The sequence below is a fragment of the Vigna unguiculata genome, chromosome 5 (genome assembly GCF_004118075.2).
Source record: "Vigna unguiculata cultivar IT97K-499-35 chromosome 5, ASM411807v1, whole genome shotgun sequence".
In the NCBI taxonomy this organism is placed as follows: domain Eukaryota; kingdom Viridiplantae; phylum Streptophyta; class Magnoliopsida; order Fabales; family Fabaceae; genus Vigna; species Vigna unguiculata.
In genome coordinates this window covers 8,190,183-8,210,416 of record NC_040283.1, presented here as the reverse complement: position 1 = coordinate 8,210,416, position 20,234 = coordinate 8,190,183, and the positions used below count along the sequence as shown (strand labels likewise).

Below are 20,234 nucleotides of genomic sequence, written 5' to 3'. Positions count from 1 at the left end.
ACTGGTCTAGATAGAAAGTGAAAAATCCCCCACTTCTAGAGATGGATACGACCAACCAAGGCACTTCGTTTTAAAGACAACAGATGCTGCCGCTGCGAGACAAAAAAGTGGCTCCTCGGAATAGCAAGCCAGGTGTGATAGTGTTTTCCGATCGTCGTGCGGAAAGCCTAGTTCACTTAAAATAACTTACTCCACTCGGCTGAGAGATGCCCATGCTAGGGTTCAGCCACTGTTTCTCATCAAGTGAGTCCATACCAGTTTTCTACCTTTTCCCTTGAAACTATTGCTTGAGCTACTGTTCGTCACGGTTCAGGTGTCGAAGTCCTATGCTAACCCCTTCCAGGTAAGGGAAGCTAGTGTTTCACGTTATTTTTATTTTATGCGATTAATGCTAATATGATAAAAGATTGGGGAAAACATTAGTTTTTGGTATATTTATGAGTTAGGGGTTCAAATATTCATGAAACTGTGATATTTGACGTTATTTCTCGTATTCTGGATGCGTCGCACAGTCGCTGGGCGAGTTCCTTGGTTACTGGGCGAGTGTGTATTTTTCTGATATGCGTAGTTTTAGTAAAATTGACTTTCCCGACTCATTAACAGTTGGATTGAGCTCAAATTTTGACATTTGGTTCATAACATGCTATTTTATATTTTGACCGATTGGATCGTCGATTAGATGTCTGTAGCTTGAGAAATGTGTCACGCATTAGTGCAATGATTTTGGTTTTGTGATAATAAATTTTCTTAGGAATTTTGGTGTAAGAATTATGGCTGTGGGTTGTGCTTGATTGTATGGAATTGCATGTACTTAAATGTTGACACTCATTTATTTGGGATGAATACTATTTTGTGATATATGTATGTCTTGGTATGCATTTATAAAGTATGAGATGAATGAATTTGCATGAGTGATGTGATTCATGGATTGTGAATGATGAACTTGGATAAATCTTGGCATGCGATTTCAATGAAATGGTTGGTTATATATGTGGTCATGAAATTGGTATGAAAAATAATGTTACATTGATGACATGGTATTGGTATGAGGTGAAGTTCTATATCCCCGAATTGGGAAGAATGGGATGGTATGAAATAACATGGAATATGAATAAGGATGGCGTGAGGTGTTAAATGCATGATCAATATTATTTGTTTGTTTGGAATGTGATTGGTATGTTGTTAGTACAGTACCTAAATCCATGAGTCTTTAGGTGAGACTTCCTGGTGGTGCTTTAGTGGTCGGGACGTAATTCCATGGCCCTTGTTAGTGGGAGTCCATGGTGGTGCCCCATCTATATAATTTGGTAAGGATTCAAGGTAAGGTTGCATCCTGATACTCTAAGGAGTCAGTTAGTCTCACTTAGAGCGGACCGACTCTTGTGATGAGAGTAGCAGGAGGCCTGAAACTCACTAAGGGCTAACCTTGTGTGTGGGGGATTGAAACATTGTAACACTTGTAACACTTAGCTCGGGGGTGAGCAGGGTAATCCACCACAAGTGCAAGCATCCGCTGAATCCGACCTGATTATATGTAATCCGGATGAGTCGAGTATGAGTCTAGTGTATTGCTTGAGAAGTCATAACATGATTGGTTGATGAATATTGTTTTGGGTTGTGTAATAGCATGTGACTGCTTGATAAAATGTTTCTACTCTAGCTTACCCTGTTTGCTTGTTTGGTTGTCTTGTATATGGTTCTTCTCCTTTTCCGATGATCATCAATTCATTGATGTGAGCAGATGCAAGAGGCACTCAAGGTCGACCGGGGAAGGGATGATTTCGCTGCATAGTCTGCTTGGACTGGATCTAGGTTTACTTGGACTTTTCTTTAGGACTATGACCCGTGTACCGCTAGTCTTTAGGCTTAAAATTATAAATGTTGATGATTTATATTTTATACTTTGTTATGGCATCGTAGTGTGCCCTTTTCTTATTCGGATTTTCTCTTGGATAGTCTAGAGGAGTAGTGTCTACACTCCAGGACTTTGTTTCTAATACTATTCCGCGTGACATTCCTTTAATTAGCGTTATTAATTAAATGGGGTGTTACACATTAATGAGTCTTTCAAGATAATTCACTTGAATGATTTAACATGAGTCAACACTAATAATACCCGAATTAAATTCACATAAAAGAATGACACCATTTATAACCTAAAATCTTAATATAATAGGTTTATGATGTTTTTCTTATAAGATACTCAATTTTCTTATAATACTTTTAATATAGGATTTAGACTCACATTCTTAATAAAATCTGAATAAAATTGAGAATATGATTAATTTAAATTTTTCTTATTCGATAAATAATATATGACTAGAAATACTTGATAGATAAAATAGGATAACCAAAATTTAACTACGGTTCTTTTATATATAATAAAAGTAAATATATAATTCATAGAATTAAACCATATTTCAAGATTAGCATAATATGTACATTATATATTATATGTGTGTGTGAGAAATATATTGTGTAACTTGTTGAAATAGTGGAATATATATATGATGTAACTTGTTGAAAAATATCAATATAATTAAATTTTAGTATATAACAAGTGAATGTAAAACAAACTTAAAATTCAATTTTTCAAATTTGATTTCAACTTAAAACTAACTTTTAAGATAATAATATAAGAGTATATCGTAATAAAACCTACAAATATCTAATCTCATGCTAAAAATGTTCCTCTCATTTCATTTGGAGAGGAAAAACAATATGATACGGTAAAAAAATTATTGTCTTTAACAATGTTAAAGTAATTAATTGAATTAACACATGTTAAGGATAAAACTCAAATGCACCTCATACTTACATAGCTCTTGTTTGAAGGTTGTAGTACAGGTCCAAAATATTTAATAAACATATGTGATACTCTAATTAACAAATGTAATAAAGTGATTAGAAAGTCACAAAGAAAACATAATAGTGACTCTTGATTGTGTTTACTCATTGTTAGTTGCATTATAAATAACAATGATTAAACATATGTCATATATTTTTATTTTAATTATTTTAAAAAATAAATAAAGTCTTTTAAGCATATATTTAGAACACCAAATAATTTAACATTCTAATATATATTTTTGGGTGATTTTACAGTAAAAAGTGAATAAGGATCAATATTCTTATTTGGTGGAGTATAATGTTTACTTAACTAAAGATAAACAATAAACTAAAAAAATATAAGAAAAGAGAATAATTTAAATTTAGAAAAACGAAAAAGTCTTGTAAAATTGAATTTAAAAGAAAATAATAAAAAATATGATTTTAAATTTTGTTGGAAACACCTAAATTGAGCCAAAGCGGTTGTTCAGGTGGCGAAACAGAAGAAAGTCTCTTATCTTCTTTGTAAGAACAACACAAAGAAAGAAGCATTCACAGTTTGGAGCAACAATGGTGGCGGGAATCGCAACCTTGAAGCTTAACCTTTCGGCCTTTTCGTCTTCAATGTCGAGTTTCACCGCTTCTTCCTCCTCCTCTTCGTTCCCCTCCTTTCTTCCAATGCGAACCCCTTCTTCTTCTAAACCCCGATGTTTCAGTGAGTCGCTTCGTTCCTTTCCACGTTTTTTTCTGACCATGTTCCACTCTTTGCTAACGTACGCCTTTTCTTTCAGGAATTTACGCCTTGACCAGCAACGACATCAAGGTGGGCACCAACCTCGAAGTCGATGGTGCTCCTTGGCGCGTGATAGGTATTTTTTTTTTTTTTGCCGTACTTTTGAACTGTGGTTTTGTGTCTGAATTGTGACGGTTTTTGACTTGGCTTGCGTTTCACGCTTTAGAATTTCTCCATGTTAAGCCTGGAAAAGGTGCGGCGTTTGTGAGGACCAAGTTGAAGAACTATATCACGGGGAACACGGTGGAGAAAACATTTAGAGCTGGAAGCTCGGTAATGCACACAACATTGCAATGCTTCTGCTTAATCACTGCGTTTGATTTTATTTATAGGTTCAATCGATGAATGATTGGTTTGTGTTTTGGGTTGGGATTGGGGGAGATAAGTTTTTGTTTTTTGTTGGAAAGTCCATTTAATTGTCATCACCCATAGCCTTCCTTAATTGCGACCTGTGAGAGTGGTTGGTTGTCAATGACTCAGAGGATTACCTCTGGAGTGTTGACTGGAACGGTTGATTGAATTGTTATAGTGCATGTTTGGATATCCACCACTGTATTTAATTTGTGTTCCGATCTTAAGTTGGTATTATGTTAGACTCATGGCGTTTGAGCTATTGTCAACTTTGGCTTTTGTGGACATCTGTGGTTGTCCTTTAAAGATGTTTTAGTAAGTCAAGAAAAGAAGATGTTTATAAAATATCCTTGAACTTGATTCTTAAGCAGTATGAGGTTGTTTTGTGGGATGGAACAATTTGATTTCTGGATTCAACTGAAGATCAATTTGGTAGTGTCTTTTGGGGCTAGAGATGGAAGGAGATAATATTATTGCTGGTAAATCAGCTTAATAGTGACCACCTTTGCTTCGCCTTAAGTGTGGCTTATAAAAGTTGGTTGTCAGTGTCTCAAGAATAACTATGTATGAAAGAGTTGACTAGAAATGTGAAGTGAAACATCTTAGTGTGCATGAATAAGGACTGTCAAGGTTTGAGATCCCGTGTCAAGTAGAGATATCACCAATGTAGCTGTTGTCTTTATGAAACTTAGGTTGTCCTTACTTTAAAACACCAATGCAGAGGAGTTTCTCTACTGAAAAAAAGTTGTAGATTTCCAGTATGAAAGATCTCAAAAAGACTTTTAGTTGGTATCCAAACAGTCCTGAAGCTCACATTCGAAGACTTATGCTTTTTGATACTTTTCTCCATTAAAAAATAAAGATGGGGGAGACTATTTTGCAAGTAGTTGCTAAAAATTTGGATTTTTGGGTTTATCTTTTCTCATTTCATTTGTTCCCTCTTTTGACAGATTGACCAAGCAGATGTATACAAGGAAACAAAGCAGTTCACGTATAAAGATGGTGCTCAATTTGTCTTCATGGACTTGGTATTATCTGGGAAACATGATTATATAATCTAACAAATTATAGATATGTACATTTTGCTGTTTCTGACTAAATATAATATCAACCTATGGGTTACGAACTCAAGAATATTGTGAAGATTTATAAAATAATTCAATTAGGTTTATACACTCTATTCCAATAGTTCTTTTTCATTTATTACTTGCAATTAGTTAACTAACGAATAATGTACTGAGTTTTACCATTCTCTGTTTAATTTGCTTATTTTAATTTTATCAGAGTACATATGAGGAGTTTCGTCTGGGTGAAAAGGAAATCGGAGACAGAACAAAGTGGCTAAAAGAAGGAATGGACTGCAATTTGCTGTTATGGAATGGAAAAGTAACAATGTCCTCTCATAATATATTATGCCTTGCAGTGTCTCAGACTTTTAATTTTCCAGACTACTTATGATAAACGTTATAGGACAAGAAGTGGCCTGGTTCTCAAATTTTTATTTATTTAAATATCTTTGAATTTGTGTGGTTGCAACTTTTATCCACTTTAATGGTGTTTCACTTTTATAAGGGCTGCATTTTTTTTCCTGAAAGCTTGAATGATCTTGGTCTGCAGTGGTACATACATGTTATGGAGTTATATATTTTTATATAATTATACTCTTCAACTTTTGTTTCTCCCAAATGCTCTTTTATCCAGGCTGCTGAGAATAAACTTAATTGTTTTTTCACGCTTTATCGGTTCAAACTGTGCTCTAATAGTTATTAGTGGTTTTAGACGTGCTTTGCATGGTAAATAAGATTCTTGCTTATACATAGATTGGGAGGTACAAGGCTTCTCTAACATGACTTTATTTTTTCTGTCCAGAGTGAGTAGTGTGGTTGTTTTAGTATTCGTCCTTGATCATCTAATTTAAAGTATACTGTGATCTTAACCTACTATCGTCTAAGAGTAGAGACACCTTTGCATGACACTTCAGTGACAAAATCACGCTAGAGGAGCATTTTCTGATTAGCAATATGGCATTTAAAAATCAACAAGATATGTGCAGTTACTGCTACTGTTCTTGTTTTAACAGTTGGTCACTCGATATTTTTTTCAGGTCATTGATGTTGATCTCCCTATCACGGTTAAGCTTACTGTAGTTGACGTGGACCCAGGACTTAAGGGTGACACAGCCCAAGGTGATACCAATTTTTTTATACTGCAAACTTCTATTATGACCAATTTATATTGCAAACATTGTAAGCCATATTTGTAGCCAAGAAAATTTGGTTTCAATAAAATGAAACTATTGTCTCTCATCAGCTAGAAGATGATCCTCATATTGGTCTCTATGCATCTGTCAAGGGATGAGTTCCTCTAAATGCATATTTCACAATTTGGCATCAGAAATCAATTAAGAAAAAGCAGTTTGAATAGTTAGAATAGGCTTGTTTACCACACCTGTTATCAAAGGGAACACAGTGTGATACCCCATTATGACATTTACTGTTTGGTTCCCTCCATTTCCTGTATAACTTTTCTTCTTATTTTCCTTGTAGACCTTACTAAGTCTCTGATGATAAAATTTGATTGACAGGTGGAACAAAACCGGCCACACTCGACACTGGCGCTGTTGTCAATGTCCCACTTTTTGTAAATGTCGGTGATGAAATATTAGTTGATTCAAGAACTGGACAGTACATGAGCCGCGCATAAGATTTCCCATCAAATTTTGTAATTGAAGTCCCGAGAATTCTCGTTTATTTTGTTCTTTTTTTTAGGAAATAATTTACCAATGAAGATGGATTACGTTTATTAACCTTAGCAAATTGGCTGTGTCTTCTATAACATTGAGTTAAAATTGTGTTGTAATATGTTTGCGATATTGAAGTTCTTACAGTTTATTCGGCATGGTTACGGGGCATAGCGTTCTTACAAAAATAGCCAGAGATTATTAACCTTTGAAGTTGTTCCTTGCAATGAAAAAGAAAATCAGCTTATACAATGTACTGTTTTCATATTTTTATTAGAACTTGTTAAGAGTTAACAACTTTTTCCTAAACACTTGTATAAAAAATAACGAAATGGACTTTTTCATAAATTAAAAAGATCTAATATATATGTTAGTTTATATGTGTTTTCTCCTGCAACTTTCAAAGATTTTTAGTTTAAATTTGTACATAAATTAATTTTAGTTTGCGGAAAAATTATTTTTATTCCTGAATGTTAAGTGAAGAAACTTGTCTGAAGATGCATTTGTTGTCTTCTACTAATTTAAAACGACAACTTAAAGAAAAGTGTGTAATCAGATGTCAATAAGTTCAGGTTTATTTGTATGTAGTTTATGTCCATAATTCTGTAGTATCCAGTATTTTAGATTGTCATGGCAGCTTATAAGCACAGTTCAATTGACGAACTTTATCACTACACATGAGAATATTATCGTTAACCCACTTATTAAAAAATGTCTAACTCACCATAGCTCTGTCACAAGCCAACCATAAACCCCGTATGATCTATACACAACAATAATGGTATTGCATCTACACCTCATCTCCACTCAGAACAAAAGTAGCACTTCTCTTTCCACAACTTGGTTCATCTAAAACCCAGATAATTGCAACTCTTTTGTGAAATCAGTGACATCATTGCATCTTAACAGAGAGGTACTGAACTTAACTTCTACCTTTTGCCCTCAAATATTCATAACATGACTTGCCTGCTTCCACCCCATTCACAAACTGTTGCCCTTTACAGGAAATCCCTCATCCACTATCCACTTGATAGTATGTTGCAACAACTAAATTTCGATGTCAGCATCTTTAATTTACCTTTACCTGAATAACTAACAAATCCTAGTCACTTGCGGTTCCTCCCACCCCATTACATTTAGCCTAGGTTCCCTATTGGGTACAACACCTAGCTTCAGGGCAGAACCAAACAAATTACGAGCACAAAACAGTCTACCCTCTTCATTGAGTTCTTTGATCAGCATATCATAAGAAATTTTACTGGGAATTCCCCCACTTGCATGCAAAAGGACCATAGTTGACACTGCATCATCTACTCTTCCTCTTGCACAAAGCCCTAGAATCACCTTGTCAAAGGTAATTGCCTCCGGAGAATATCCTAATCTAACCATCTCATTCAAAGTTGCAAAAGCCTGATCAAATCTCTTTCCTACACACAGTGCCTGAATCATCACCTCAAATGTCCGCTGGTCAACCACTGGACCCCTCTCTTTCATTTTCTCAAACACATCATATGCATCCTGAAGAAGACTGTTTTTCCTCCTCGACCTCTTACACAAACGCCTCGCCAGAGTCCCCATCAACCTCACATCCACCTTCAACCCAAGCCCCACCATCTCCTTGTACACCCCAAGGGCTGCTAGAACTTCATTCCACTTCAACAACCCATGTAGCACAGTGTTGTGACTAACACAATCAGGAACACACTCATGCTCCTTCATAAGCTCCAACACAGCAGCGCCCTCCATTGGCCTTCCCTCTCTAGAATACCCCTGAATTAAGGTGTTAAACATGACCACACTGGGCACCAACCCCATTCCAACAACTTCATCGAGCAACTCCATTGCTTCACCTGACCTCCCCACTTTGCACAATCCATCCATCACAGCAGTGTAGGAATAAACATCTGGCTCCAATGAGGTTCCCTTCATACCCATCAACATCTCAAGTGCTTCATCCACCTTCCCCACATAGGACAAACCCTTAAGCAAGCAATTCTTTGCCTGAACACTGCCCTTATACCCATTTCTTCCCATGGCCTCAAAAACCTCCCTTGCCTTGTTCACTCTCCCCCTTTTGCAAAGGGAGTTTATGAGAACGGTGAAGGTTGCAGCATCCGGTCGAAACCCTTTTCCCAGAGCAGTGTCCAGTGCCCTCTTGGCTTCATCCATGTCGTTTTTCTCACAGTGGCACCTTATCATGATGGAGTGGGTACAACAATCCGGCACAAGTTGGAAAGAGGGGAGCTTTGCGAAGATACTGAGACAAATATCAAGCTCTTGTGCAATTACCAGAGCCATGAGAAGGAGATTGAAATCTGATATGGTTTGGAATTCAGGGTCTTTCTCTAGGATTTGTAGCATTTGGGTTTTGCTGTTGGAGGATGATAAGGTTGTGATCCTGTGAACAAGACCTTTGATTCGAAACCTGGTGGCTCTGTCCTCAAAATTGAGGTCATTTGTTGTTGTCTGAGTAATGGGTGAAGGGTAAGTGGCAGAGAGAGAAAGGGATATTTTTCGTGCTCGGATACTAGCGGTGGAAATGTTGATTTTGGTAACAATGTCTGTGAAAAGAGGGGTATTTAGAGTGCAAGATTGTAAAACATGGTAGCACGTTGCAATTGAAGAAGGCATGACCTTTGAAGGAGGAAGCTTGTTGTGTCTCTCTCTCTCTGTCTTTGATATTTATCTACTCTTCCTTTCGGGATAAATGAATGGGAAAATGATATTTCAACCAAATTATTTGACAAATTTTTGACAAAGGTGACGTGACAGCGGTTTTTTTTAATTTTTATTACGAAAAGGTAAGTTAACACATGCGGCGAAAAGAAAGGAAATTGAAATTAAATGTAAGTTAGAGAGAGAAAGTGAAGAAGAGAGAAAGGGGGAAAGTGAGGTTGCGAGGGTGCGAAGTGAGAAATCCAGAGAGAGAGGGAGGAAGTAAGGTTGCCGGAGTTTCTAGTTCAGTGAAAGCGAGATTCCGGCAAGCATTTCGCCTTCGTTAGTGGAGGATAGTTATTAGTGAAAGCGAAGACTCTTCCTATCATCCAGAAGACGAAGCTTTTGGAGTTGGTAGTGTTTTGCGAACTCTAGGTCCACCTTCCTTTGTCGGTGGCAACCATTTGGTGGTCGTGTCCGTTGCATTGTAAGTTTATTTTGCTCCCATTTGACATTTGCGTACTGTGTTGGTTGATGATGAAGTTAATCTCGTTTTCGTCAAGTTTTGACTTATTTTGCGAACAAGTTGGTTTTGTACATGTTCGTTTTTTATGGAGTTGGGAAAAGTTATTTGGTGGTGTTATCGTTAATGTTTACTGAATTTTTGAGAACTCATTTTTCTTGTTCTGTGTTGTGTGTTATAGAGGTGTGGGTACTTGAAAATTTTGAAGAAACCCCATGTTTTCTAAGTCCGTATCTGTGTCCTCGTGTGTTGTTGTCTGTATTGTAAAATTGTTGGCAGTTACTTCATTTGTATTTGATTTCTAGGGTTTCGGTACTGGCAGATTTTGAATGTGAGGTTGTTCAACGATGTCATGTATTCCGTGTTGTGTAAGAAATCTATTTTGCTTTGTGCCTACATCCCCATAATGTTGATTTGGTGACTTTAGACCTCTCATTTGTGCGCCTGTGTGATTATACTCATAATAGTTTTGCATTAAATAACCATAATTGTTGGTCATTGTGAAAAAGAAGAGAAAAATATTATGTGTAACCTTTGAATATCATATTCTGTTCAAGTAGTTTGAGGGTTAGTGAAAGATCCTCTTGTCCATGAAAAGGTAGTGGCTGGAGTAGTTGGTCATCATAAAGTTATGGCTCGTGAATGTGGATTGAATGAGAAGGTATTCGTATGTTGTAATTTGTAGATTGGGTTGACATGAATTTGTTGTATAAATCGAAATGAAGTATTAATTTGTTGTAGATAATTTCCTTCACTCATAAGTGTTGGAGTTAAGTGGGTGGGCGGTTTGTTAGTGACTGTGTGGTTTTTGCCTATGTGGGAAGTAAGTCATACCTATGTGGGAAGTTACATGTATGTTTTTACATGTACAACGCGGACTGAAGTGAAGGTCATTTATATACTCAATTTCCATAATTTTTCATTCATTAAATGATTTCCAAAGTCTTCTCCATGCACGCAACGTCCATGAACTGAACTGGGATCTTTGTCAAACAACACAAAACCGAAATAACAGATATCACAAATAAGTTGGGAGTAAGAAATACATATGTGGGGAGTTACATGTATTTTTTTGCCTGTACAACGCGGACTGAAGTGAAGGTCATTTATATACTCAATTTCGATAATTGTTCATTCATTAAATGATTTCCAAAGTGTTCTCCATGCACGCAAGGTCCATGAACTGAACTGGGATCTTTGTCAAACAACACAAAACCGAAATAACAGATATCACAAATAAGTGGGGAGTAACGAATAACTATGTGGGGAGTTACACACATTGTTATGACTGTACAGTCCAGACTTGAGTAAAGTTCGTTCATATACGGTAATTGCATCATTGCTCTTTCATTCCATCCTTGACAAAGTCTTCTCCATCACCCATGCTCTATTAACTAAACTGGGTGTTTTGATGAACAACACAAAAACCAAATAAAACAATCCAAAAATATAAGTGGGGAGTAACGAATAACTATGTGGGGAGTTACGCACGATGTTATGACTGTACAGTGCAGACTTGAGTAAAGTTCGTTCATATACGGTAATTGCATCATTGCTCTTTCATTCAATCCTTAACAAAGTCTTCTCCACCACCCATGGTCCATTAACTAACTGGCTGCTTTCATGAACAAGACAGAAACCAAATAAAACCATCTAGAACTAAGTGGAGAGTAACGAATAACTATGTGGAGAGTTACGCACAATGTTATGACTATACAGTCCAGACTTGAGTAAAGTTCGTTCATATACGATAATTGCATCATTGCTCTTTCATTCCATCATTCACAAAGTCTTCTCCATCACCCATGCTCCATTAACTAAACTGGGTGCTTTGATGAACAACACAGAAACCAAATAAAACAATCCAAAAAAATAAGTGGGGAGTAAGGCATACTTATGTGGGGAGTAACAATTACGTTTTTGTATAGACAGTGCAGAGTTCAGTAAATGTCATTTATATATGGAATTTGGAATTTATATATGGATCATTGCTCTTTAATTCAATGACTTACAAATTCTTCTCCATAACCCAATCTCCATGAAAAACACTGGGTGCTTTGTCAGACAACACAACCCACAAAACAAAAATCGAAAAATAAGTGGGGAGTGACGCATAACTAAGTGAGGAGTTACATGCAAAGTTTAGTATGTTCAATGTAGACTAAACTTAATGAAATTAGTAATTTACAAATTCCTTTATCCATCATTCATGCACTGCTTAACATTCACACAAATGACAATTGACTAATTCAGTTATCTCCCGATATCCTTTTTCTTTTTAACAAAAGTCCGAACACAATATTAATTGGGTGGTTTCAATTCTTTTAGTACGAACTTCTGCTCAATATTGCTGTTGTTCAATGCAGATCATACATTAATGATTAACTTCAACAAAAAGGCAACAAACTAAACATAAGAATGTAAACTAATATTTGCCATAAATAAAATAACATGCATTAGGGATTGTTCAAACTTAATAAATAAAGAAAATACACATCACATTTCCTATTGCAATAATAACATCCACATAGAACGTAAATTCATCAATACATCATCCCAATGTTGGTCATTTCAATTTCAAATTCTTCTTATTCCGATAAACAGAAAAAGGTGTTCTTGTCACAACACTCTTGAACCGCCTTCGTGGTTGGGCCTTCATACGGTCATACATGTTGCTATGTTGTCCACCGTCATCATTTACAACAACATCTTCATCCTGATTCGGCTTAGTAGGAGGGTCATAAAGCCATTTCGTCATCTCCATCATCGTCATCATCAAACACATCTTCCACACAAGCATCATTTGGGGGGTCCTCATTTCCAACCTCACCCGTACATTTTGCAACCATTTCTTCTAATTCAAAAATTGAATGTTCCATACCAGCTATCTCACCTTCTTCATACTCGATAAGACGAAGAACCTCTTCGTTGTCATTTTTTTCTTCATTTCTATAGCCAGTGCCAAATTGTTTAAATGCTTCTTTTACAACATCATGATGAAGTTCTTCATCTGACACGGACACATCAACAACACACTGTACAAAACAACAAATAATTATAAACAAAATCCCTCTATGTAGCTTCAAACTAAAACGAACAACATATTTTTAAGCTTGACCTCACCATATTCTTATCAAATGCACTCCTTATGACTTTGTCACCAACTCTGACATTCATCCAATGCAATAGTCGAGGGAACTTGTTCATTCGACATCTGAACTTTGTGTTGCACACAAGTAAATGATCAAATGACCATAATCGCAAAAAATAAAATAAATTACAACGGCAACTTTAGCATAAATAACATCATTATTTCAACACAATAAAAAACAATAATGTATTTACGTGAAGCAAATAAACACAGCCAACAACATCAAAATGCTTTGCACTTGACTCGTTCTTCAATCCCAATGAAGCAATGCACAAGCTACTAACCAAGTACTCGTACACTAATGTACCCCAATTATATTTGTCGATGTTGTCCATATCATCAACTATCTTAAAAATTATTGGGAAAACACTACCCTTCTTATTGGGCAATAAGAATTTTGATATCCCTAACAAAATGTAAATCCTGCAAAAGACTTCTACACCACCAACATCATCATCATATTTCAAAAGATAGTCGTATATCAACTTAACAGTAACTGTTTCACTCCCAAAAATATTCAAACTGTCATTATCCAAAATGGTCTCATTTAAATCAATTCTTTCAACCAAAACCCTCAAACCTAACCCTAAACAAACATCTAATAGATTAAATTCTACGACTTGGCCACCAATATGAAAACCGCCCCTTCTCTCAACCCAGTTGTAACATAAAAGACTCAAAAGTTTCCTACTGATCGTCACTGAATCGGTTAACATGGGAAACCACCAAAATGGAGTGCCTTCAATATACTTCTTCTGTTGCACACTTAGTTTATTGTTTATAGCACCGACAAACTTCGTTTTGCAGAAATGACGAAATAAAATATGAAAAACATAACAAACAACTAAATGTCATTGATTATAATTGCACAATTATCAGTACATGACTCGAGATTAACAAACCTTCTTCTCCTCTGAGCAATCAACATGTCCATCACGTTTGCGGTCCATCTTACAATCCTACAATGCCATACACATCACACACACCAGACGCATCGCAAAATATGACATGTAAATGCAACAATAAATTTATCCAACGTCAACACCCTATACACAAACTGGACAACCAAACACAGACATAAAATGCTCATTCACCAACCATATCTCTCAAAAAAACAAAAATCACCAACAACCACATCTACAGCTAACAAGATCAACTTTACAAGCACATCCCCCAATTCAGTCAAACTTGCAAAACTAAATTATATCATTCTCTACACATCCTCTGCGTAATACGAACGAAATACGTTACCTTTGGGTTAAATAAATTAAATGGGCTCCGGCAAAGGTTCGATTGGACGCTCGGGAAGACAAATTCGTTGTCGGTGACGACTTCTTCTACGACATGTCTCCAGTAACCCACCCAAACGGCGGCAATGACTACAATTATCCACCACTAATCTGCAATGCTTAACTCCTCTCACTCTCTCATTCCTGTTCTCACTTTATCCCTCTTTCTCTCTATCTTTCTCGCTTTCCTGTTTCTCCCTTTGTCGGTTTCTCGCTTTCTCTTGTCCTCTCTCTTTCTAATCTCGCTTTCACTGATAATTATCCTCCACTAATGAAGGCGAAATGCTTGCCGGAATCTCGCTTTCACTGAATCAGAAACTTCGGCGACCTTACTTCCTCCCTCTCTCAATTTCTCACTCCGCACACTCGCAGTCTCACTTTCCCCCTTTCTCTCTTCTTCACTTTCTCTCTCTAACTTACATTTAATTTCAGTTTCCTTTCTTTTCGCCGCACGTGTTAACTTACCTTTTCATAATAAAAATTTAAAAAAACCACGTCACCTTTGTCAAAAACTTATCAAATAATTTTGTTGAAATATCATTTTCCAAACGAATGTAACCTTTCCTTTTCTTACACAAAAAGCTTTTTGTCTTTTTTCACTTGGTTTTAGTCTTCCGTTAAAGATGACATCAGAATAGAAAAAAAAAAAAAAACAAAGTAAAATATAATATAATATAAAAGGTGTCTAAATTCAATTTGAGTATAAAATTTACAATGAATTTTATATGAAATATACGTGACTGTAAATTAAAAGTGTCCTGAACAAAACATTTCTTTATTAAAGAAAAAACTCTCTGTATATCATTTTGTGCATTCAGTTGGCAACTTCTTGATGAACACCGCGAAGAACTTTACATTCACTGTGTGGTAATACCCTAAAACAAAAGCATTCTGGGATCAAAACCATGTTTCTGATGCAGGAACAGAAACCAGTTCCATATGTCTGAAACTAAATGCTGTGGAGAAATATCCTAGAAATGCATTTATGCTTCATAATATATAGACAATAATAATCATAATGAAGATGATATAATGAAGACTTTGGTAGTATATAGTACTAGATATCAGAAGCGTAGTGATTTGCTGAAAGCCCTGAAAGAGAGCAAATCCTTATCAACGGAGGCTTGTTTTCTTCCCTCTCTCTTCCTTCCGAGAATTGGTTTCAGCAGTTTCTTCAACACCTTGTGAAACCCTGATCCGCCTCCACCACCACGATGACGTGGCCCTTGCATCATCACTTGATTCACCAGAGGTATCGGAGCAACGCCGATGAGTCGCGGGTGTGACTTCTGCAACTTTGGTTCCGAGAGGCTCCGACCCAACATCACCCTGCTCAGCTGTGCCGCGTGTGCCTCAAACGACAGCCTCTCGAACTCGTCCAACAAACCACTCTGTTGGTCGCCGAACCTCGTTCCGACCACTTCCATTTTCCTCGCTGTGCTTCCGACAACCTTCGCTTTCTCTGTCACACTTCTTCTCACTTGTTTATAACTGAGATTTGACGGTTCCAGGCTTAAAGGGTTTGCATGTTTTTACTTGATGCGTGCGTGTAGTGAGTGTAGTGAGTGAGTGAGTCTCTTTCTTCTTTCTTTTCTGCTTTTGTTAGGTTAAAGATTGGTTCTTGGAAGAGTCGTCCTTGTCTAAACAAAGTATCAGATTCACCACTCTCTGCATTTTTCAAAACCACCATTTTCAGTGTTTTAGTGAAAAGTCATAACTGTTTCTCTTGGTGTTCCAAAATCAATTTTTCGCACCAAAACACACGTCTTTTCACTATTCAATTAATATTATTGGATTTTTCAACTTTCAAACCAACTCTATCTGTGAAATAATTTTTTAAGGCTTTATATTTTTGCATGTTCTTTACTTAGTACAAATATTTAATTTTATATAATGCAGGATAAAAATATTATTTATTGTTTAGTCGCAAATTATTTATTTAGTTTCTAAATAGATGTCTCTTCACATATATATATATATATATATATATATATATATATATATATATATATATATATATATATATCACTAACTTTTGATCCAAAATATAGTAAAAAAGGGTAGTGAAGCACTCTATAAAAAATAAGACATTTGGGAATGTAAGGTATGAAGATCAATTTTTATTTTTTTAGATAAATAAAAACTCAACAAAATTATGCTCATCTGTCTTAAATGTGTATTAATATATAAAAGTTAAAAAGTACTTAGTTTGGATTGGAAAAGATATATGATACAATTGTATCAAAGTAATATTATAATTGTATTTGAATTAAAAATATATAATTAATAAAACCAATCTAAACTATTTTCATTGGTTTTATTTGTATTATAGTATAATATGAAAATAATTAAAGTATAATTTAAATTAAGTTTAACAGTTTACAATTAATATTATTGAAATCGATTTTAAGTAACTTTTTGAAATCAGACCAATGATGATTCGTATTCGGTTCTTGAGTTAAGTGTAATTACTAATAGAATTTTGTTAGCGGTAATCTTATGGACAACACTTAAATAATTAAAAGCATAAATTTGATCATATGCATTTCGTAATTTCTATTTATTTATCTATTTATAATACCTGATGATTTGAATTTCGTAATTTCTATTTGTTTTTACTTTTAAGAAATTGTAGACAAACGTTTTTGCAAATTACCCATCTAGATTTTTTTTCTTAATTAAAGAAAGATTTTGTTTCTTTCATTTTGTGTCATTTGTTGGTGAGTTTAAATTGATTAGACAAAAAAATTTGTTGGTGTATGTTGGGGATCTTAATTTTGTATTCGAGAAGCTATACAAGATGATATGCAACACTTTATTCTTTCTTGCCTAAAAGAAAATATGTTTCATCTTTTCTATATGCTTCTTTGAAAGATTATGTGCCAAAGAAGCTGCACCAAAAAGGATATGTATTAGTTTCTTTTAATAGATTTTGTTCTGTATAAAAAGTTAGTTTTATAAAATTAAATTTCTACCTAATTTAAAAATTATTACCACTAAATTTTATATAGCAGTATTTATTAACATAATAAAAATTTATTATTATTATTAATTAAGTAAAAAACAAACCAAGTATCTCTTCGTGTAACTAAAATTTACATAATTGCGATCATCAATTACTCGGTACTACAAATCTTCACAAACTTTCATAAGAATTTTTATTATCTGTGTCACAAAACTCTATTAAAATAAAATAAATTGTGTTAATTTGTAAATTATGATTTAGTGGATAGTCTCGTTGAAGACTTTTGTTTTTCAAAATTAAATTATTATATACTTTAAATAGTATACTTCAAGGCTTAAATAAATAAAAAATCTTAAAACCAATAAGAAAATCAAAACAAATTTAAAACTACAAAACAAAGAGAACATGGTAGAAAAGATAACGACTAATATGTTACAATATTCAAATTGTCAATGTTGTATAGTGTCTAATTAAGAAAAGTTAATAAGTATCAAATTAGAACATAAGAAAATATTAATAAAATCATTATTGTAAACACAATCACATGTAGTTTTTGTCTTCCTAAAATGGGTAGGGTTATGTTAGCATAAAATACTCTAGCGCACAAGTTAGTCAAATGCATCAACAAATAATTAATGCAGTGATTAATGAAAACGTAATTAATTCTAGATAGGCTTGAACTAGGAGGGTCAATTACTAGAAACCGAATTTGTCATTGTTGGCCAATCTAGTTGATGCAATATCGCTCTGGTCGGATAAGAAAGGTTGGATACATGTTGACTTAGTAGACCGACATGTACCTTTAACCAAGAGCAATCATGACTGATGATTTAGTCCAATATAATACAATTTTTAAAATAGTAGATTATAAAAGTAAAGGAATATTAAAAAATAATACTCAAATATTTAATCTCGTAGAAAAGTGTTATTATATTCACAATAAAAATTATAAAAGTAAAGAATATTTTCACAATTTAAAAAAATAAGTAACACAAGTCGGGTTGGTCTTGGTCTGAACCAAAATAACACTCTAATTGGTTAAAACACCTTAGGTAGCGTGAGGTGAGTTCTTCCACTCTTTTTTATAAAATCTACTCGGCTTGATTAAATTTGTGTTAATTAGAATCATCAATCACTAAATTTGGATTTCCATGTTAATGGGATGGATGAAAAAGTCCAATAACAATATAACTATGAAGGGACTTTCTTTCTGCATCCTCAATATTTCTTTAGCACCTCCAAAAATTTATGCTCTTTCATTTATGTTCAGGAAATATTAAATAAAAAAAAAGTTAATTAGGTAAATTTAATAATTAAACAATTATGAAGTGGCAGAGGTAGTTGATTGCCCGAATTAATTCATAGTATTTGTATATATGGACCTGCTCCACCCCCATGTATTTCTCGTCGTTCTTTCACTTTCACTTGTAGAGTTCAAGAGAATTTTTGTTACTGTTGTTCTGAAGAGTGGATTTTGCAGTTCATCGGTGTAGGGTCCACTGTTATTTCACTACTTTGCTTGATTTCTTCTTAGAAAAAAAATATGCATTACAATGGCTAATAATTTTATATATGAGGTACTGAAATGTTAGATGAAAAAAAAAAAACTGAGTTGGGTTTTTAATGTTTTACGGATGTAGACATAGCTTTGACCAAAGTCATTTTCTAACCCAATACCCATATATAAAAATCGACTTCCAGAATAGAATAAAAAAATTCCAACATCCGAAAGTGAACACTTGGAATTGTCTATAAAACAAATGTGAATTTTTGGACTTTAAAACGAACGAAAGTCAAATTATTTGTCTTTGTGTTTCGGAATTGAACATCAAAAAATGAAATTAATGGGATGTCGAATCATGGTTTTATCAATTCCGGAGGTGGTTTATCAATAACGAAAGTAATGAGTTGATTGAGTTTCTTCCGGATATGCTAATGTCAATGAGGTGCATTATGTTTTTTCTTTCTTTCTTGTGTCAAGCCTGAGTTTGAGGTGTGAATCTTTTGTGTTTGTTTTTATTTTTCACTTTCAGAGGATATATAATGTAGATGGATTATTATTTTTTATTTTGCTTTAATTTGTAATCTTTTTCGTGTTTGATTAATAACTTAATACTTATGCTTTATTTGTTATTTATTTATGTTTTATATTTAATTTTTAATTACATAAATATTTATTTTTTGTTTATATATTTTTTATTGTTATATTTTTGTGTGTTTTAATTGTTATTTGTTTAAGTTTACTATTTATTTATTGCTTTTTTATTGTTTTGAATGAATATTTTTATTTTTTATTGTTTTAATTTTATTTATTTTGAATTGTTATTTTCATGGTTTACTATATGTTTTATTTTTTATTTTTGTTTTATATTTATTTTATTGTTGTAGGAATATTTTAATTTTGTTTTTATATTAATTTATTTTAAAAAAAGTGATATTAATTACTAATAGTTTACCATTAATTTTGTTTTAATTTTTAATTTTTTAATTTTTTAATTATTATTTACTTATTTTTTATTGTGATATTTTTTAATATTTTTGTCTGTTATTAACAAATTTATAAACATATTAAAATTCTAATTATTCAAACAATATAATTAATTAAAATTATCCCAAAATTATAAATAATTATAATTATAATTATTCAAAATTATAATTAATTATAACTAAAATTATTCAAAATTCTAATTATTTATAATTAAAATTATTTAAAATTATAATTAATTAAAATTTAATATAGTTAATCTTAAAATTAACTTTAATTAAAATTATTCAAAATTATAATTAATTAAAATTATATTTACTCAACAATAGAATTAATTAAAATTATAATTATTCAAAATCATGATTAATTAACACTAAAAGTTATTTAAATTAAAATGAACTACAAAAATGGGCACAACACTCAAAATGGGTTACGAAACTCAGATCTTCTGAT

General features: G+C 33.7%; 3 protein-coding genes across 3 annotated transcripts; 1 reads left to right on the top strand and 2 right to left on the bottom strand.

The window, feature by feature from the left end:
• The first annotated feature begins 3,275 nt into the window (after positions 1 to 3,275).
• Positions 3,276 to 6,922, top strand: LOC114183988 (elongation factor P). Its single transcript, XM_028071210.1, has 7 exons — positions 3,276 to 3,544; positions 3,621 to 3,698; positions 3,789 to 3,895; positions 4,924 to 5,001; positions 5,258 to 5,359; positions 6,078 to 6,159; positions 6,558 to 6,922. The coding sequence occupies exons 1-7, from the start codon at positions 3,400 to 3,402 to the stop codon at positions 6,674 to 6,676; spliced, it is 711 nt and encodes a 236-aa protein (XP_027927011.1). The 5' UTR covers positions 3,276 to 3,399; the 3' UTR covers positions 6,677 to 6,922.
• A 475-nt stretch (positions 6,923 to 7,397) lies between these two features.
• Positions 7,398 to 9,399, bottom strand: LOC114183866 (pentatricopeptide repeat-containing protein At5g39710-like). The gene has a single exon (XM_028071026.1). It carries the CDS (start codon positions 9,342 to 9,344, stop codon positions 7,806 to 7,808), a length of 1,539 nt encoding a protein of 512 aa, XP_027926827.1. The 5' UTR covers positions 9,345 to 9,399; the 3' UTR covers positions 7,398 to 7,805.
• A 2,966-nt stretch (positions 9,400 to 12,365) lies between these two features.
• LOC114186192 lies at positions 12,366 to 14,922 on the bottom strand. The gene is made up of 3 exons (XM_028074233.1): positions 13,945 to 14,922; positions 13,015 to 13,105; positions 12,366 to 12,926 (listed from the first exon to the last, which is right to left on the bottom strand). The coding sequence occupies exons 1-3, from the start codon at positions 13,974 to 13,976 to the stop codon at positions 12,630 to 12,632; spliced, it is 420 nt and encodes a 139-aa protein (XP_027930034.1). The 5' UTR covers positions 13,977 to 14,922; the 3' UTR covers positions 12,366 to 12,629.
• Between the last annotated feature and the right edge of the window lie 5,312 nt (positions 14,923 to 20,234).